Genomic DNA, 15,683 nt, shown 5'->3' on the forward strand with positions numbered 1-15,683 from the left:
GTGCGCCTGTACCCTCTGAGGCCAGAAGAAGGCATCAGATTCCTAGGAACTGGAGTTACAGGAGGTTGTGAGCCACCATACAGATGCTGGGAATCTAACCCTAGTCCTCCTGAGTGCTCTTAACTGCTAAGCCATCTCTCCAGCCTCTCAGATTTAACCTTAATATATTGACCAAGCTATAAAGAACTTTGGACCACATGGGCAGTCTAAAAGACTGAAAAGTTTACAAAGGGAGTCTGGAAAGTTGTGCACTCAGATAAATTGCTAGATATCTCATTGCCTAAAATTTCAAAGCTCAGCATTTTTTTCATTAAGAGATGTAAAGTGATGATCAGTTAATAAAGTATTTCTTGACTCATGTGCACGCAGAATCTGAGTTTGATCCCCAGAACCCAAATAATAAAGCTGGTGTGGCTGTGAGCCTGGAATCTCAGCACTGGAAAGGCAGAGACAGGGGGATCTCTGAGGATTACTGGCTAGACAGCCTAGATGAATTGGTGAGTTCCAGACTTGTGAGAAAATTCTGCAGAGATCACTGCAGAAGAGGGGGTGGGGAACAGGGAGAGAATGTGACAGCCATATGTGGCAGATGATCACAAGGAAACCACATATCCATATACGGCAGGACAGTTAACACATGATGAACTCACAATGCTGTGACACCATTTACAAGACCCGTGAGAGCCTAAGCAAGACAGAATCTCCTGTGGAGAAGGGAGGAAGGCATAAAGTTCCACCCCTAACAGAGGAGCTATTGTTAGCTGCTGAGAGATAAAGGGTCCGTTTTCTCTAAAAGTGTAGCCATTGATAACTCAAGCCACACATCCAAGAACATGTGGAGACTACAAATCGGAATTGATAGGGGTGGTGGACACAATAGTGGGTGGGGAAGAAAGGGGGTGGATCTGGGAAGAGTTGAAAGAGGGAAGATACACATGATCAAATACATTGGACCAAGTTCTTGCATAACTAATTAAATTAAGAAGAAGAAAGAAGGAAGAAAGAGAAAAGGTAGATGGAATCTGAGAATGACATTTGAGACTTCTTTCTGGCTTCTACACACATGCATGCACACACACACATACACATACACACATACACACTAATGCACATACCTATATACACACATAAGCAAAGCATTGTAACTTCAGATGTCATCATTTTGGAAGTATCCAGCCTGTATTAAATACATCAATCGAGCTGTTTTGATAATAAATATAAAGCTATAAGTATTCATCTACAGCAGAGAAATCTGAATTGCTCTCATATAGAGAGTGTAAATGGTCATGTTTTCCCTCATTTGCTGAGACTACATGTCTCACAGCAGAGCTAAGCCGTATGGAACCTGAATAAAAATTCGAGTCAACACAGACCATGAACATGTCTACCGTGCATACAGACTTTACATGAAGAAACAAGAAAATACGAGGCTCTGCATGACTTCTGAAACCTTCTTTAGTAGATGTTTTCCTTTGATAAGATTTAAGGTTGTAGATTTTTCATAATTTCCATTATCACAATGTTTGCTTTTAACCACAGAAAAAGTTGATTCCTACTTTCAGGTTGACATCTTCATAGCAGTGGTCAGACAGACAGCATGGTGGCTCATGCATATAATCTTAGCACCCTGGAGACTGGGGAGGGGAGGGGAAGGGATTGGTTCAAATTTAAGGCCAGCGTGGGATACATGGCAAGATCCAGACTTTGAAATACAACATGAGATTTTTGTCTATAAAAATACAATCAATCAATCAATCAATCAATCAATCAATCAAGTAGTGAAGTGATGTTGCTCATGCCTGTTTTCTGTGGCTTTCATGCAAAGTAGAAAGGTTGATTAATTGGCAGTTCAAAGTCTGTTTTTCCATTTATTTAGCTGTTGATAAGATAAAGAACTAGCCAAACTCATGGGCAATCCCATGGTAACAAACATACTGTGTTTTATTTTATAACACAAACTGATGGTTTCCATGGTGATGTTTAGACAACAGATGCATTTTGGGGTACACAAGAGTCCATCATAATAGTGAATGACCTTTGTTCAAGGTTCTGAACTAGTACCCCCAACCTTTCTTTCTTTCTTGAGACAAAGTCTCTGTGAAGCCATAACTTATCTGGAGTCCAGGCTGACCTCCTGAGTGCTGGGATTAAAGGTGTTCGCCACCACTGCCTGGCTTCCCCAGCATTTCTATGTCCAAAACTCTTTCAGATTTCTGAAGTCATTCCTTTAAAAAGACAATAAATGCAAGGCACACCTTTAATTCCAGCACTCAGAGACAGAGGAAGGCAGATCACTGTGAGTTCAAGGCCAGCCTGGTCTCTTCCCAGTCAAGACTGCATAGTGAGGCACTGTCTCAAAAAACAAAACAAACAAACAAACAAAAAAAAGAGACAATGCATACAGAATCAAACAAATAGTATTTTTAAAAATGTAATAATGGCGTACTGGAGAGACGTCTCTCTCAGTGCTTAAAAATATTTGTTGTTCTTACAAAGGGCATTGGTTTGGTCCCCAGCATTTACATGGAGGCTCACAACCATCCACAACTCCAGTTTTAGGGGATCCAGTGCCCTCTTCTGAGCTCCACGGGCACCAGGTTTCCATGTGGCACACATACACATGCACAGCCAAAATATTCATGCACACCAAAAAATCTAAAAAGATGTAAAGTATGATCTTGGCTAATTTAACCTGGCAACCCAGTCATATGATGAAGAGAATAGAGCTCTGTACTAAATTTCAGTCTCTTTAAGTTCATCTGTGTATATCTGGGGACACAGGTATTCTCCTTGGTGTGGGCAGCCTCCTTAGCAAGCTAGTATTGGAAGGCTCCAATAATCCAGAGCCTGTTGGAGTCCAGGCTCCCTACTTAGCTTCCCAACTTCATGATCTGTCTCTCTCTTTCTCTACTGTTGCTTTGGATTACATTCCACGCCGCCTAGTCCTTCTGCACTAACCCCAGACCCGTGGAGACCATTTTCTCTCGGCTGATTCTGTCTTCCCACAAAGCTCTCTCTACCTTCAGGAGTGCTAAGCGACCATCTACTGGTCCCTTCCTCTTACCTGACATTACCACATTCTTCAGATTCAGACTACTGCGTTTTACTGATCTCTCTTCATGAGCAAATCCGATCCTCGTCTCCTCAGAAGGGCATCGAAATAAGCCTTTCCCCATCCTATAGTAAATAAAGTACTTCTTGTTGTGCGTTGGTGCATTCACATTTGCTCACAGTTTCTTTCTGCTCTATCTTGGGCTCTGGTTAGCACTTCCTGTCTTCATTTACGTCCTTAATATACTAATCCATCTTCCCCATGACTACGTCAATGTACCCAGATGCTTAAAACCTAACGGCTTACAAAAATACAACTGTCCTTCCAATAAGATTCCCCCCCTCACCCTTTGAAAGCACATTTCTCAGGACAGCTGTCTCTCTACACCCTTGGTTTGGTTTCTCACCAGTCACCCTCCCATAATGAGGCCACCACCCTGCAAAGGGCTGGCAGCAGTGTCTGTTCTGAGATGCTTAATGAAAACTTCTCTATCCTTGTCTTACCTGCTGACAGCCTCTTCGTCTCGTCCTTAGCAGGAATCCCCCTGACTCCCACCCCTGCCACCACCACCATGGATGCTCACAGGCTGGGTCTCCTTTTCCTTCATGTTCAAGTCAGAAGTTGCTTTGTCCTCACCCCAACCCCATCAGAGGTCAGAGCATCCGTTAATGTAAAGTGTTTCTTCCCTGGCCTTTTGTGTACCCTGTCAGATGGTAGCACTGACCTTGTTCAGGTCAAGGTAACAAAAATATCTTCTGGGTTAGTGAATAGATCAGTGGACAAGACTGGCCCAGACCTAAATATCACCTGATTAAGAAAGTTGCTCATAGCTTTAATCCCAGTACTCGGGAGACAGGGGCAGGTAGAACTCTTTGTTCAAGACAATCCTTGTCTACTAAGTAAGTTCCAGGCTAGCCAGGGCTCTTTCTCTAAATAAATAAATATATTGCTGGGTAATGGTGGAGCACTCCTTTAATCCCAGCACTCCGGAGGCAGAGGCAGGTGGATCTCTGGGTTCGAGGCCAGCCTGGTCTACAGAGGGAGCTCCAGGACAGCCAGGGCTACAAAGACGAACCTGTCTCAAAAAAACAAAAACAAATGAAGAAGAAGAGTAGGTAGAGGAGAGGGAGAGGAGGGGGCAGGAGGAAGGAAGGAAGGAAGGAAGGGAGGGAGGAAACAAGTAAGTAAACAAAGGACAGTAAGCAAAGCCTTGAATTCCAAGACATAAAGATCTCTGGATCTTTCTATTTCCCTCCCTGTCTTTGTTTGTTTGTTTCCTTTCTAGAAAGTCACTAGTTAAAACACCTTAAAATTCTAGGTTATAAAAGAAGAAATGCTTGGCACCAGAGAAGCTTAACTTATTCCTTCTCACCGCGAGGGCATTTGAAAGTTCTTTTCCCATTCATTCTCTGTCCAGCTACTGAATTACACCAGACTTGGCGTCTAAAGGGCCAGTTTAACAGAGCTTTAGAGAAAAGTCCGTGCCCAAACTCCATGGGGGAGAAACAAATTCTAGCGCTTGAAGCGCTGTGTGCACAGGGTCCCTATTTAGTGGCGACACTTCCTTTCACTCTGGTGCTGTAGACGCCGCACTTGGTTCTTGCGAGTTTTCTAACGGCCTCTTTGAAGTCTTTGTTCCTCAGGCTGTAGATGACCGGGTTCAGCAGTGGAGTGATCACGGTGTAGAAGACAGAGATGACCTTGTTGAGCTCCGGTGACAGATGTGCATCTGGGCGCACATACATGGAGATCATGGTTCCGTAGTAGATGGTGACCACGGCCAGGTGGGAGCCACATGTAGAGAAAGTCTTCATCCTGCCGGAAGTGGAAGGGATTCTCAGAATGGAGGACACTATGAAAACGTAGGACACGAGGGTTAGGAGGAAGCAGACGCAGAGCACAGCAATGGACAGGACAAAGATGGCCATTTCTGTCACATAGACGCTGGAGCAGGACAGCTGGATTAATGGAGGGAGGTCACAGAAGAAATGGTTGATGCGGTTGGGCCCACAGAAGTCCAACTTCGAGATCAGGAGGGAAGGCAGGAAGCCTGTACCCACCCCTGTCACCCAGGAGACTGTTACCAGAGCAACACAGTTGTCAGGGCTCATGAGAAGAGAGTAGTGGAGCGGGTGGCAGATGGCCAGGTACCGGTCATAAGCCATTGCGGCAAGGAGGAAACACTCAGTAGCACCGAAAAACACAAAGAAGTACAGCTGGGCCATGCAGGCAGGGAAGGACAGCATGTGGCCCCAGGTGGCCAGGTTGGACAGTAGCAGGGGCACCGTAGTGGACGTGTACCAGATCTCCAGGAAGGACAGATGTTGGAGAAAAGTGTACATGGGAGCGCGCAGGCGCGGATCCTCACTCACCACTGCAATGACCACCATGTTGCCTGTGATGGTGAGAAGATAGAAGCAAAGGAAGATGGCGAAGAGGAGGGACTGCCACTCAAGAAGGTTCTGGAATCCTAAGAGCTGAAACTCGGTGACCTTGGATAGGTTTTGGGGCCCCATTCTCTGTGAAGGCAGAACATATTTTGAAAAACAGTGTGTCCAAGGCATAAGACATTTGCAACGTTTGACGTTTGGATTCCGAGGGTCAGTCCTCCAGTAGTTTGAAAATATTGTATAGTGTTGGGTACTTGTCTGACAAAATGCAACTTCTAGGAGGAAGGGTTTGTTGGTGCTCAGGGTTGGCAGGTAGTTTATTGTGGTGGCGTGGGTGTGGCAGTAGGAGCTGGAGGTACCTCTGTCTGCAGGGTATGGGATGGGGGAGGGGGCTCACTGCTCATTTCTCTCTTTTCCATTAACCCGACTCCGTCAGAGTCTTCTCCGCACAACTGACCTAATCTACGAACTCTCTCCCCGACATGCCCACAGGCTTGTGTCAAATGGACAATCAAATCACATGCAGGTTTTCAGAGGTACAGATGTGTCAATTCCAGCTCTCTTTTGCACAAGCACGTTTTGTTTATTTCTTGTTGCTGTTTTTAATTTGGGGGCACAGAGTCTCACTAGGTATCCAGGTTGGCCTGAAATTCGAGGTCTGCCTGCCTCAACCAATCATGCGCTGAGATCACAGGTGCCCGCCACCACACCCAACTTTTACAGGCGCATTTAAAGTAACAAGCTAAACGTAGATATTAAACCCGGGAAAGGGATCTATCAAGTTCTGTTCCTTTGGAGTTTGTGAAATACTAAAGTGTCAGATCCAAAGGAATAAGAAGACAAATACGTAGTTGCACACAGACAGAAGGATAGAAGGAGAGGCAGAAGGAGGAGACTGCAATGCCTGGGGTGATGGGTAAGGTAGGCAGAGTGGGAGCTCTGCTTCACAGCAACATATCAAGAATCAAATTTTCTACCTTAAATGCACACATTTATGTTTGACATCAATAACATTGGGGAAAAAAATCTCAGAAACTGACAAACACAACAAAACTTGATTAAAAGCGTGTGGAAGAAAAGGAGGAGAGAATACACTCTCTGAGGGCCTGGGAAAGTCCGTTCATTTTTTTCTTAAATAACATGTTACTGACAGTCTACTCTGTGTGTGTGTGTGTGTGTGCCTCTGTGGCTCTGACTGTGTGTGTGTGTGAATATGAGTACGTATGCATGTGTATATTTGTGAGCATATATGTGTATGTATATGTGTGAGCATGTGGTAAGCATGTACGATTGTATGCATATGTATATATATGTGTGAGTATATGTATATGTGTGAGTGTGTATATGTGAGCATATATGAGTGTATATATGTATGTGTGTATGTGTGAACACATGTACGTGTATGTGTGTGTGTAAGTGTGCATATGTGTGAACATGTGTAGAGGGTATGTATGAGTGTGTATGTGTAAGCACATGTGACTGTATATAAGTCTGTGTGTATATATGTAGCTCAGTGACCAATTAATTTATTTCTCACTCCCACAAAGGCCCTTCTTACCTATTAGGTAACACACTCCCCACTCTGACCCTTCTGTACCAACATCCAACATGACAGACCCCTTGTACTCTTATTTAAATTCATTTTCAAATACAGCAAAAATCCACACCCACCTGCAATACCTGAGCTCTGTGACTCCAACGGAGTGGGATCCAGCAAAAGTGTTAAAGTGGTGAGAACCAACAAAAAGAGTTGCCACATTAAAATCCACAAAGGAGGAGGGCTATGACGCTCATTCAGAAGACTGGAGTTTAGTTCCCAGTACCAAGTCAAACAGCCTATACCTCCAGCTCTACGGTATCCAGTGCCCTTTTTGGTCTCTGCAGGCACCTCTACACACACACACACACACACACACACACACACACACACACACACAGAGAGAGAGAGAGAGAGAGAGAGAGAGAGAGAAAGAGGAGAGACCCAGTGTGTGTGTGTGTGTTCTGCAGAGTGCCTGCCCCTTGTTTCTCCCCAGTTCACCTGCTCACCTCTGCAGTCTCCCCAGGGATATTTTGTTCTGTTCTGTTCTCCGATTCTAAGAGGCCCTTGTCTCATCTGTCCCCAGTGGAAGCCCTGCCCTGATATTTGTGAGCACCGAATCACTCCACTCTCAGGGCATCCCAATATTTGGGACCGTCCCAAATATTCCAAGTCTTCTCCTCCTCCTCCTCCTCCTCCTCCTCCTCTTTCTATCATTACCATCTTACAGGCAGCTGACCTCTCCCTTTTTCTGACCCACCGGTCACTAAGTATTCATAATCACATGTTCCAGACCAGCCTCTACATCTGCATCTGCTTCTGCTGAGTGCCTCCCAATCTGATCATCTTTCTGCTGCTTACAACCTTTAACTATTTACTTATATGTGGTTGTAAGGATAGAAGACTTCTTCTTGATTCTAAATCCTGTCTTGGCTCTTGACTTTCAGGTTCATGCATGAGGCTAACCATGGGGTTTGTGTTGACAGTTGCTGTGTTTGGAACACACACTAGTCTTATCAGCATCAGCATCTGAGCATCCGCATAAACTGACTCTCCTCATTACCTTTGGCAGCACACGGGTCTTCCTTAGTGCCTGCCCATCGTCCTCTACCTCACTGAAGAATACCTCACCTCCCCCTGCCTTCTTATGGCTCTTCTGCTAATTGGCCACATCGGTCCTTTGTCTCTGATGTAGTTTATGTTTAGTTGGTTCTGTTTTCTTTTTACATGATTGGGTCACTCATTGGAAACACTACATTCACATGGCCCTGCATATATATATATATATATATATGTGTGTGTGTGTGTGTGTGTGTGTGTGTGTGTGTGTGTGTGTGTGTGTGATATGTGTGTGTATATATATATGTGTGTGTTTGTATATATATATATATATATATATATATATATATATATATTTATAACTATTTTTAAATCTTCACATCTGAAGTGTTCTCCCTGGTGTTGCACATGTAATAACCCAGACCTCCAATCCGCACGGATGGCAGTATTCTCAAGCAGGGGGATGGGACTGAAGAACCGCTGAGTCATGGCTATATTTAGCCAGTTCTCTTGGTAAATCAAATATGTCATCTTTAAAAGAATGATTCTTTCTTACCATAGCTTCCTCTTGCTTTCCACTAAGTGTGTCACTACCGGGCTCATTAAAATGAGCAATAAACACATTTTAAAAGAATAATTTAGGGTTAAGGAGGGATGGTCAGCAGGGTAATAGAACCATATTGACATTGCACTGAGATACACTGAGGCTGCCAGAAGGTCAGCTTGGGTTCTCATTCAGTAAAGCCCATACACAACACACACAGCAGTGCACAGCATGCTTCAGACATGATCTGCTCACCGCCTATTAAAATACAGGTCCCTTAAAAGATGACTGCTTCCAAGTGGACTTGATTTACACTGAGCTGGAGAAACTCTTTTGCCTTCCAAAACACTGTGCTCTGAAGCCCCAGGGCACACAGTGTAACCCCAGCTTAATTATGTAGTAGGTCCCCTTTATATAAAGTCAACACAGTCAAGGTTGTTACTGGTCATTGCAGCCCTACATATAGTAAAATAAGTGACCTCTTGACTTCCCACGTCCTCTGTTAGGGTTACTTTTCAGTCATTATGGTTTAATTGTCTGGTCAGTTGAGGCACAATGATCTGTTCTTTACTATAAACAGAGCATGTGTCTGGGCTGGAACTGCCACGGTTATGAGGAACAACATACTGGAGTCAGTGTCACTTTAAAATCTAACATTCAACCACCCCCTCAAATAATAGTAAGTATATGCACTGAACGGACACATACCATGTTATCTCCAGAAGGCAATTCACCTCCATGCCCATGTTGCTCTCTCATAATTGCCCCTCTGAGCAGAGCCCAGAGGCCTGAGGGCCAAGCTTCTTCTTGCCAGGATGAGTGCTGGGTTTCTATGGTGAGATTTGGGATCTGCCATCTCCTCCTGCTGTTGGATGCTGAGGGAACCAGACTTCTTTCAATAACTCTGGGTTTCCTGGAGACATGGCGCTTCTGAGACCCTTGTTCCCAAGACAATCTTGCATAATTTCCCAATCAAGAGGGTAAACAATAAGAATGTGCTGCTAAGATCCAGCTCTGCCCGGGAGCCCTCAATGACAAAGCTCGAGGGAGAGATGCCATTGTTACATTCTCTTTGAAATGAACTTTTTCAATTTTTTAAATTAGCATAGATCTCGCTAATTTTGACCTAAGGCCTCTAAGACCACTGAAAAGGTGTTTCATGTAAGCCCAGGGGTCATATGAGTGTGATGAACTTTCTGAGGGCTGTGTAAGTTCTGCATTCTGTTGAGTGGTATCTCACTGTTCCACTATAATTGCAAATGAGGTTAAATATTTATACAACTACAGATGGATTACCCCATCAGCTAAACAGATGTGTGCCAGAAATTGTAAGGTCTGTGCATGCTCAGTAGGCTAAGGTAGGAAGCACTTGGCCTGGGAAGTGATACTCATTGACCTTTAGGAAGAGAAATTGGAAAAGGGACAATCTTAAACCCATCTGTAGTATAGCAGGACTTGAAATAAAAACCGACTAGATGAAGAACTGTAATTTCTGATTAAAATAAATGTATACATTTTAATTTAAAAGAAAGCATTAAGAGTTTTTATTGGGAGAAGTTCTCAGGCTGACCATGAATTCCTTTCCTCCTGCCCCTACCTCCCTAGAGATGAGATGATAGGCACATGCCACCATCCCCAGCTACTTCTGAAGATTTATAGCCACTCATTCATTCAACCAGCAAGAATGCATTTGACACAGTTTCCCTGACCCACAGGACAGTCAACGGGAACCCGGATCACCTAGGAGAAAATGGGGGGAACAAGAAGTTTGAAGAAGGCCAAAAAGTCAAGTGGTCTGATCAAGCTGACAAATTTTTATTTTTTCACATGCTAGTTTTATACAGGTAGAAGAAGGAAATTAAGCATGGGAAAGTAAGGCATGGAACTAAGGGAACTTTCTGGTTAAAGGCTTTCTCACAATACCCTTTGTAAAAAATTACTTGAGGAGGGGACTGTTGACAGCATTTTTGGCACCTTTGGACAGTTGGTGGTGGGAAATCTTACTTTACCAGGACAATCTGAAGTTGGCCAAGGCAGGAACCTGGCTATAGTGCTGAGTCCAGGAAAGGCCCGAATTAAGTACATTTGCATCCGAAGTTCAGGGCAGAACACTTAGGATTGAAGCCCAGGGAAGTATATTTGCATTTGAAGCTCAGGTTGGTACCCTTAGCTCAGGACTTGGCAGGTTCAGTGGGTGTAGGCACAGCCCTCAGTCTCTTTGATCCCCTTTTGTCCCTGATCTTCACACCTGGCCTCCAGAAAGACTTTTACAGGACCTTTGATTGTTAACTTGCTTGTTTTTCTGACTCAGAACTGAGGTTATTTTTCTGCAAGTAATTCAAGTGGTTTAAAAGAGGACTGAATAAACAAGGCTTTGATTCAGCCTCAAGACTGGATGGTTACAATTTTGACTAACTGTCTCTCTCTCTCTCTTTTTTTTTTTTTTTCAATTCTTGTTCCGGCCCTGGAGAACCTGTTGTTTGACTGAGCTGGTCTTGATCAATCGGACAGGGGACAATCCAGGTGCAAGAGGGAATGTTTTGCCAAGTAGGATCCGTTGCCTGGGTGACCGTTCTACTACGCCAGCTACCTGACCAAAGTGAGATCATCTAATTTCTGGGAAAAGGCCTTTACTGTGGGAAACAAAAACCTAGGCTGAGATCTATGTAGAATGGCTCAGGCTAAGGGAATTTCTTAATTCTGTCAGACCTCGGCATTATGGGTGTGATCACAACTAGTCCAGATACAGTTATGGCCCACGTAGTTGTTCACATTGTGGGGGGAGCTTCTCGTGTCTGATGCCATCCAGGCCTAAGATCTGTATCCTGGCAGAGAGGGACGTGAAAAAGCCTGCAAAGCCGGCCATGTGCTTCTTTATGTTGTCAGCTGCAGAAAGAAACCAAGAGCTTCTGTTTGGGTGGACAGCAGCTGGAGAAGCAGAGTCAGGAGGCCTGGGGTTGACAAAGTCACAGTCCAGCCCTGAGCTGGACAAAGGGACCTAGAACATGGCGATGTGTAGTTAGAGTTCTCAGACATCAAGCCTCCCAGGCAGAGGCGTGACAGGGAGAGAGGATGTCAAGGCACTGATGACCAGGTCAACACGGGGCTTTTCTTTCATGGGACAAGAAGGAGAGATTGGGTCGCCACATATCACCTCTTAGAAGGAAGCAGATGTTTTTGAGTGGGGGTGGGGAGCCATGAAGTCTGGTGAAGTGGCTCAGCATGGACTTAACCTGAATGCAGTCCCTGTGGTCCACGGTATTGAAGGAGAGAATTAACTCCCATAAGGTGTCCACTGGGCTACCACAGTTCATGTATGTGCACACACACACACACACACACACACACACACACACACACACACACACAGAGAGAGAGAGAGAGAGAGAGAGAGAGAGAGAGAGAGAGAGAGAGTTTAATTTACAATTTAAAAACAAAACAAAACAAACACCATAAGCTGTAAGTCACCCCGCTCCCCACCTGCTCCCCACATCTTAAGCTCATGTGAAAGAAAGATGTACATTAGGAAGAGTGGTTGCCACAGTTCTTGTGACATTAGTAACTCAGCATCAAACCTTGATCTAACAATGAATACCTACTCTTCTACTGCCCCAGGGTTTCTCTAATCTGTTTTACCATCACAGGTCCAAAGCAACAGCACTAACAGACATAGCCTTTGAAACCATGAGCCAAAATAAATACTTCCTTACCAAGTTAATAATCTCTGACATTTTAGACAATACTGAAAAGCTAACCCACGCAAAGACATGCAGACTCCCTACAGTGCCACAGTCCTGTCCAGAACCCGGAGGCCATATTTGTAAATATAACCTTTCCTCTCCTCTCTAAACGCAGAAGGTGGGAGAGTCATGTTTGATCTAGTCATAAAACACGGAGAGTGAAGTCATCATTGTGACTCACAGGCTGTTGTGCACTAAGCTGGGGGTGGGGGTGGGGCACAGCGCCTCTCCTGCTGCTGTATTTTACTTCTTAGGTCTCTGGAAGCTTCTAGATCGTTAGTTTATGGTAATGAGAGAGTGGTCTGAGGCTCTAGAACTACAAGAAAATAAAAGGAAGAAGAGGTGTTTCATCTGATGCAGAAAAAGAGAGATAAGCAGGTCATTTAGAAAGGTGTTGAAGCCTGCTGGTGGTGGCATCAGTGGCAGACAGGGTGGCAGAGGAGGTGACATATGTCTTTAGGGAGGCAGAAGCAGGCAGAGTTTTCCAGGACAGGACAACCAAGACTATCACACAGAGAAACCCTGCCTTTCACCCTCCCAATACCCCACAAAAAGAAAGAGGAATTGAATTAAATGGGTTTCAAGAGCAATTAATTTGCTAATTTACTGCACATTTATAATACATTTTTTTGACACTCTAAATATGTATTCCAGAGTGGCTTAGGACTTTCTATGTAGACCAGGTTAGCCCTCAAACTCACAGAGATCTGTTTGCTTCTGACTCTCCATTGTTGGGATTAGAGTTGTATGTCACCACACAGAGCTGTCCATACATTCATCAATGTCATTAGCAGCTGAAGACTTTAGGTTCATACATTTAGGTTTAAAGAGAAGAATGAACTAAAGTTCAGGCTTTGGGTGGTTCGGAAGATCGCTGTGCTTAGGCACCATTCAAAGAATAACGATTTGACAGGCAAGAGATGTGCCGCGCATTTTCTAGAGTGTAATTTTACGATCTCATAGACAAAGTGTATTTTATTTATTTATTTATTCATTCGTTCATTTATTTATACTAACTGGACGCACACTGTTGACCAAATATCAGTACAGCTTTGCCATGGTGAGGGCAGAGAAGAAAAATTTTTCTAAAAAGTCAGGTTCTTTCCTAAAAACACCACCTGCCTCAGAACCCATACCAACCAACACTGTTCTTACCCTGACTCGTCCCGGGAAACCTAGAGTCAGAAATCGTGGTTGTTGGGAGAGTTGCCTTTAAGCACCACCTCCTTGCTTTGCCTGTAAGGAATGCGGTGAGGGTCCCCATTGTGGTTGTGTATCTGTAGTGTGGACAAGCTGGTGTTAGCACCACCTGGCAGCATCTTTCCGGGAAATCGATAGATAACACAGGAATTTTATTAGTGTTTCTTAGTAACCCAAGGGAAGATTCTGCTATTGATTTAGATGCTAGTTCTGCGATTGATTTAGACCCATCCTCTGAAATCAAGCAAATGAAACAGACCACCGATTAAATTAGAACAAAGAGCCATCGAAGAAAAATGCCCAGTGTGGGGGGTCAACAGTTATCCTTTCAAGACAGTGACATCATGAAATCGGCAGGTGATTAGTCACTGTTTTCACGAGGCACACGGAGCCTAATTAGAAAGTCTCACTTTTGAGCACCCCATGTTGAATTCACAATAGAGGCAAGAGAACTTCAGAACAATTAGACCCTGCAGACAATTGTTCCCAAAGGTCTGCACCTCCTTTTCTTCTCCCTAGTGGGTTACCTGATTGTGGAACCAGATCGGGAGGGGCAGCCGCCCGCCCGTAGAGTTTAGAATTGGAATAAAACATAAAATTAAATTAAAAAAAGGAAAGGACATGGCTCCTCCTAGGTACGGTAGAAATGAAAGTTTACTGCAGACAAAAGAGAGACCTAATCAGAGGCAGTGGCATCTGGGAGAGTCCAGAATAAATATGACCAGGCTGAGCTAGGCCACGTGGGGAAATGGGGAGGGGAATGAGGAGAGGAGAGAGGGAACCAAGACACAGCAGCTAGGAGGACAATGGCACAGAAAACTGCTGACTATAGTGTAGGGAAGGGCAGCCGAGTCTATCCTGGAGCTCTGGAGTTTAGGTAGAGGGCAGGCTATGCCAACCCTACCTTGTAACAAGTAGGGACTGAGGGATGCTGGGAAAACCTGGAGGCCAGGTTTTCTTTAATGTGTCAAGTAGGCACCTCAGCTGTTTTTACTCAGAATCCACATCTCCATTCACAGTTTTATGAAAGAGCCTCCTAAGAGACTGTTTAGGCCAGAGGATGGAGGCAGGCAGGCTTGTGTAACTCACCAGACCCTGAAGGGGATCGGAGGAGCATGGGGTGTAAACCCAGGTCTATCTCAGCCTCAAAGCCAAGAACTCTGAGGAAAATTATGGGATTTGCAAGCGCCGCAACACTGGTCTCAAACTTGCTCACCAGCAGAAGTGAGAGTTACCATAAGGTACCAGGTTTCTGGCCCAGCTATGGAGTCCAGAGCCAGGAGGCCAGACACCCTCCCCAAATCAGAGAGGTGAATTGGGTGGGTGAGGAGGAGTGGTGGGGATCCGCCTCCACACAGAGCTGGGGAGCTTCGGGGTACAGCTCCTTGGTCTGGGGTTCTCTATCACCATATTCATTGGAGGAGATCGGCTAGACCATCTTCAAACCTCCCCCAAGCTTTCTCCCAATTTCACGTTCACTCTTACTGGAGGGAACGGCCTGTGTCCCGTGGAAGGATTTTCTTTTCCTGGCTTCCATAAAGCAGAAAGGTTTATAGAGCTTTATAAAAGGCTCAGCGTTTGTACTGGCTGGCGGAGGACGGCCTCCAGCAGGCCACTTTGTGAATAAGTGCTGGGGGCCTGGGTTAATAAAAATTCTGCCATAAAATGACAGCTATCGTCTGAGTCCCATTATGCAACATACGATAGAGTCACCATAGCACAGGAAGAATGGGGTGAGAGAGATGTTTACTGTCTAGTGAGCGCAGAGCTTCCACCGGTTAAGAGGGAAAGAGCTTTAGAGAAAACCAATACATTCTCAACACCTTCAATGACGCTGAACCGTACGTACACTTAAATTTTAAACGGTACTCCTTTTAAATTCTAAAGATTGAAATGTCTACTACATCTGAAGTTTTAAATGTTGTAAGGCACATCTATCATAATTTTTAAAAATAATTTAAAAATAATGGGGTTCAGTTGCTTAGATGAAAACCGGGGTCCTAAAAATAAAACAGGAGGGAAGGGACTTGCTGAGTTTGGTGGTGAGAGATGGGGGTTTGGGGAGGAGAGGGAGAGGAAGGCAGAAGGGAGGGAGAGAGGTAAGGAGGGAAAGGGAGAGAGAACAGGGAGAGACAGAGGTAGTATACAAGCTGTTCAGGAG

At 44.6% G+C, this 15,683-nt stretch overlaps 1 protein-coding gene across 1 annotated transcript; it reads right to left on the reverse strand.

The window, feature by feature from the left end:
- Nucleotides 1–4,596: 4,596 nt before the first annotated feature.
- OR11L1 (olfactory receptor family 11 subfamily L member 1) lies at nucleotides 4,597–5,568 on the reverse strand (the record flags this gene model as incomplete). The annotated part of the gene is made up of 1 exon (XM_080924053.1): nucleotides 4,597–5,568. One exon carries the CDS (start codon nucleotides 5,566–5,568, stop codon nucleotides 4,597–4,599), a length of 972 nt encoding a protein of 323 aa, XP_080780179.1.
- Between the last annotated feature and the right edge of the window lie 10,115 nt (nucleotides 5,569–15,683).

Source organism: Micromys minutus, assembly GCF_963924665.1.
Source record: "Micromys minutus genome assembly, chromosome: 10".
NCBI classification, from domain to species: Eukaryota; Metazoa; Chordata; class Mammalia; order Rodentia; family Muridae; genus Micromys; species Micromys minutus.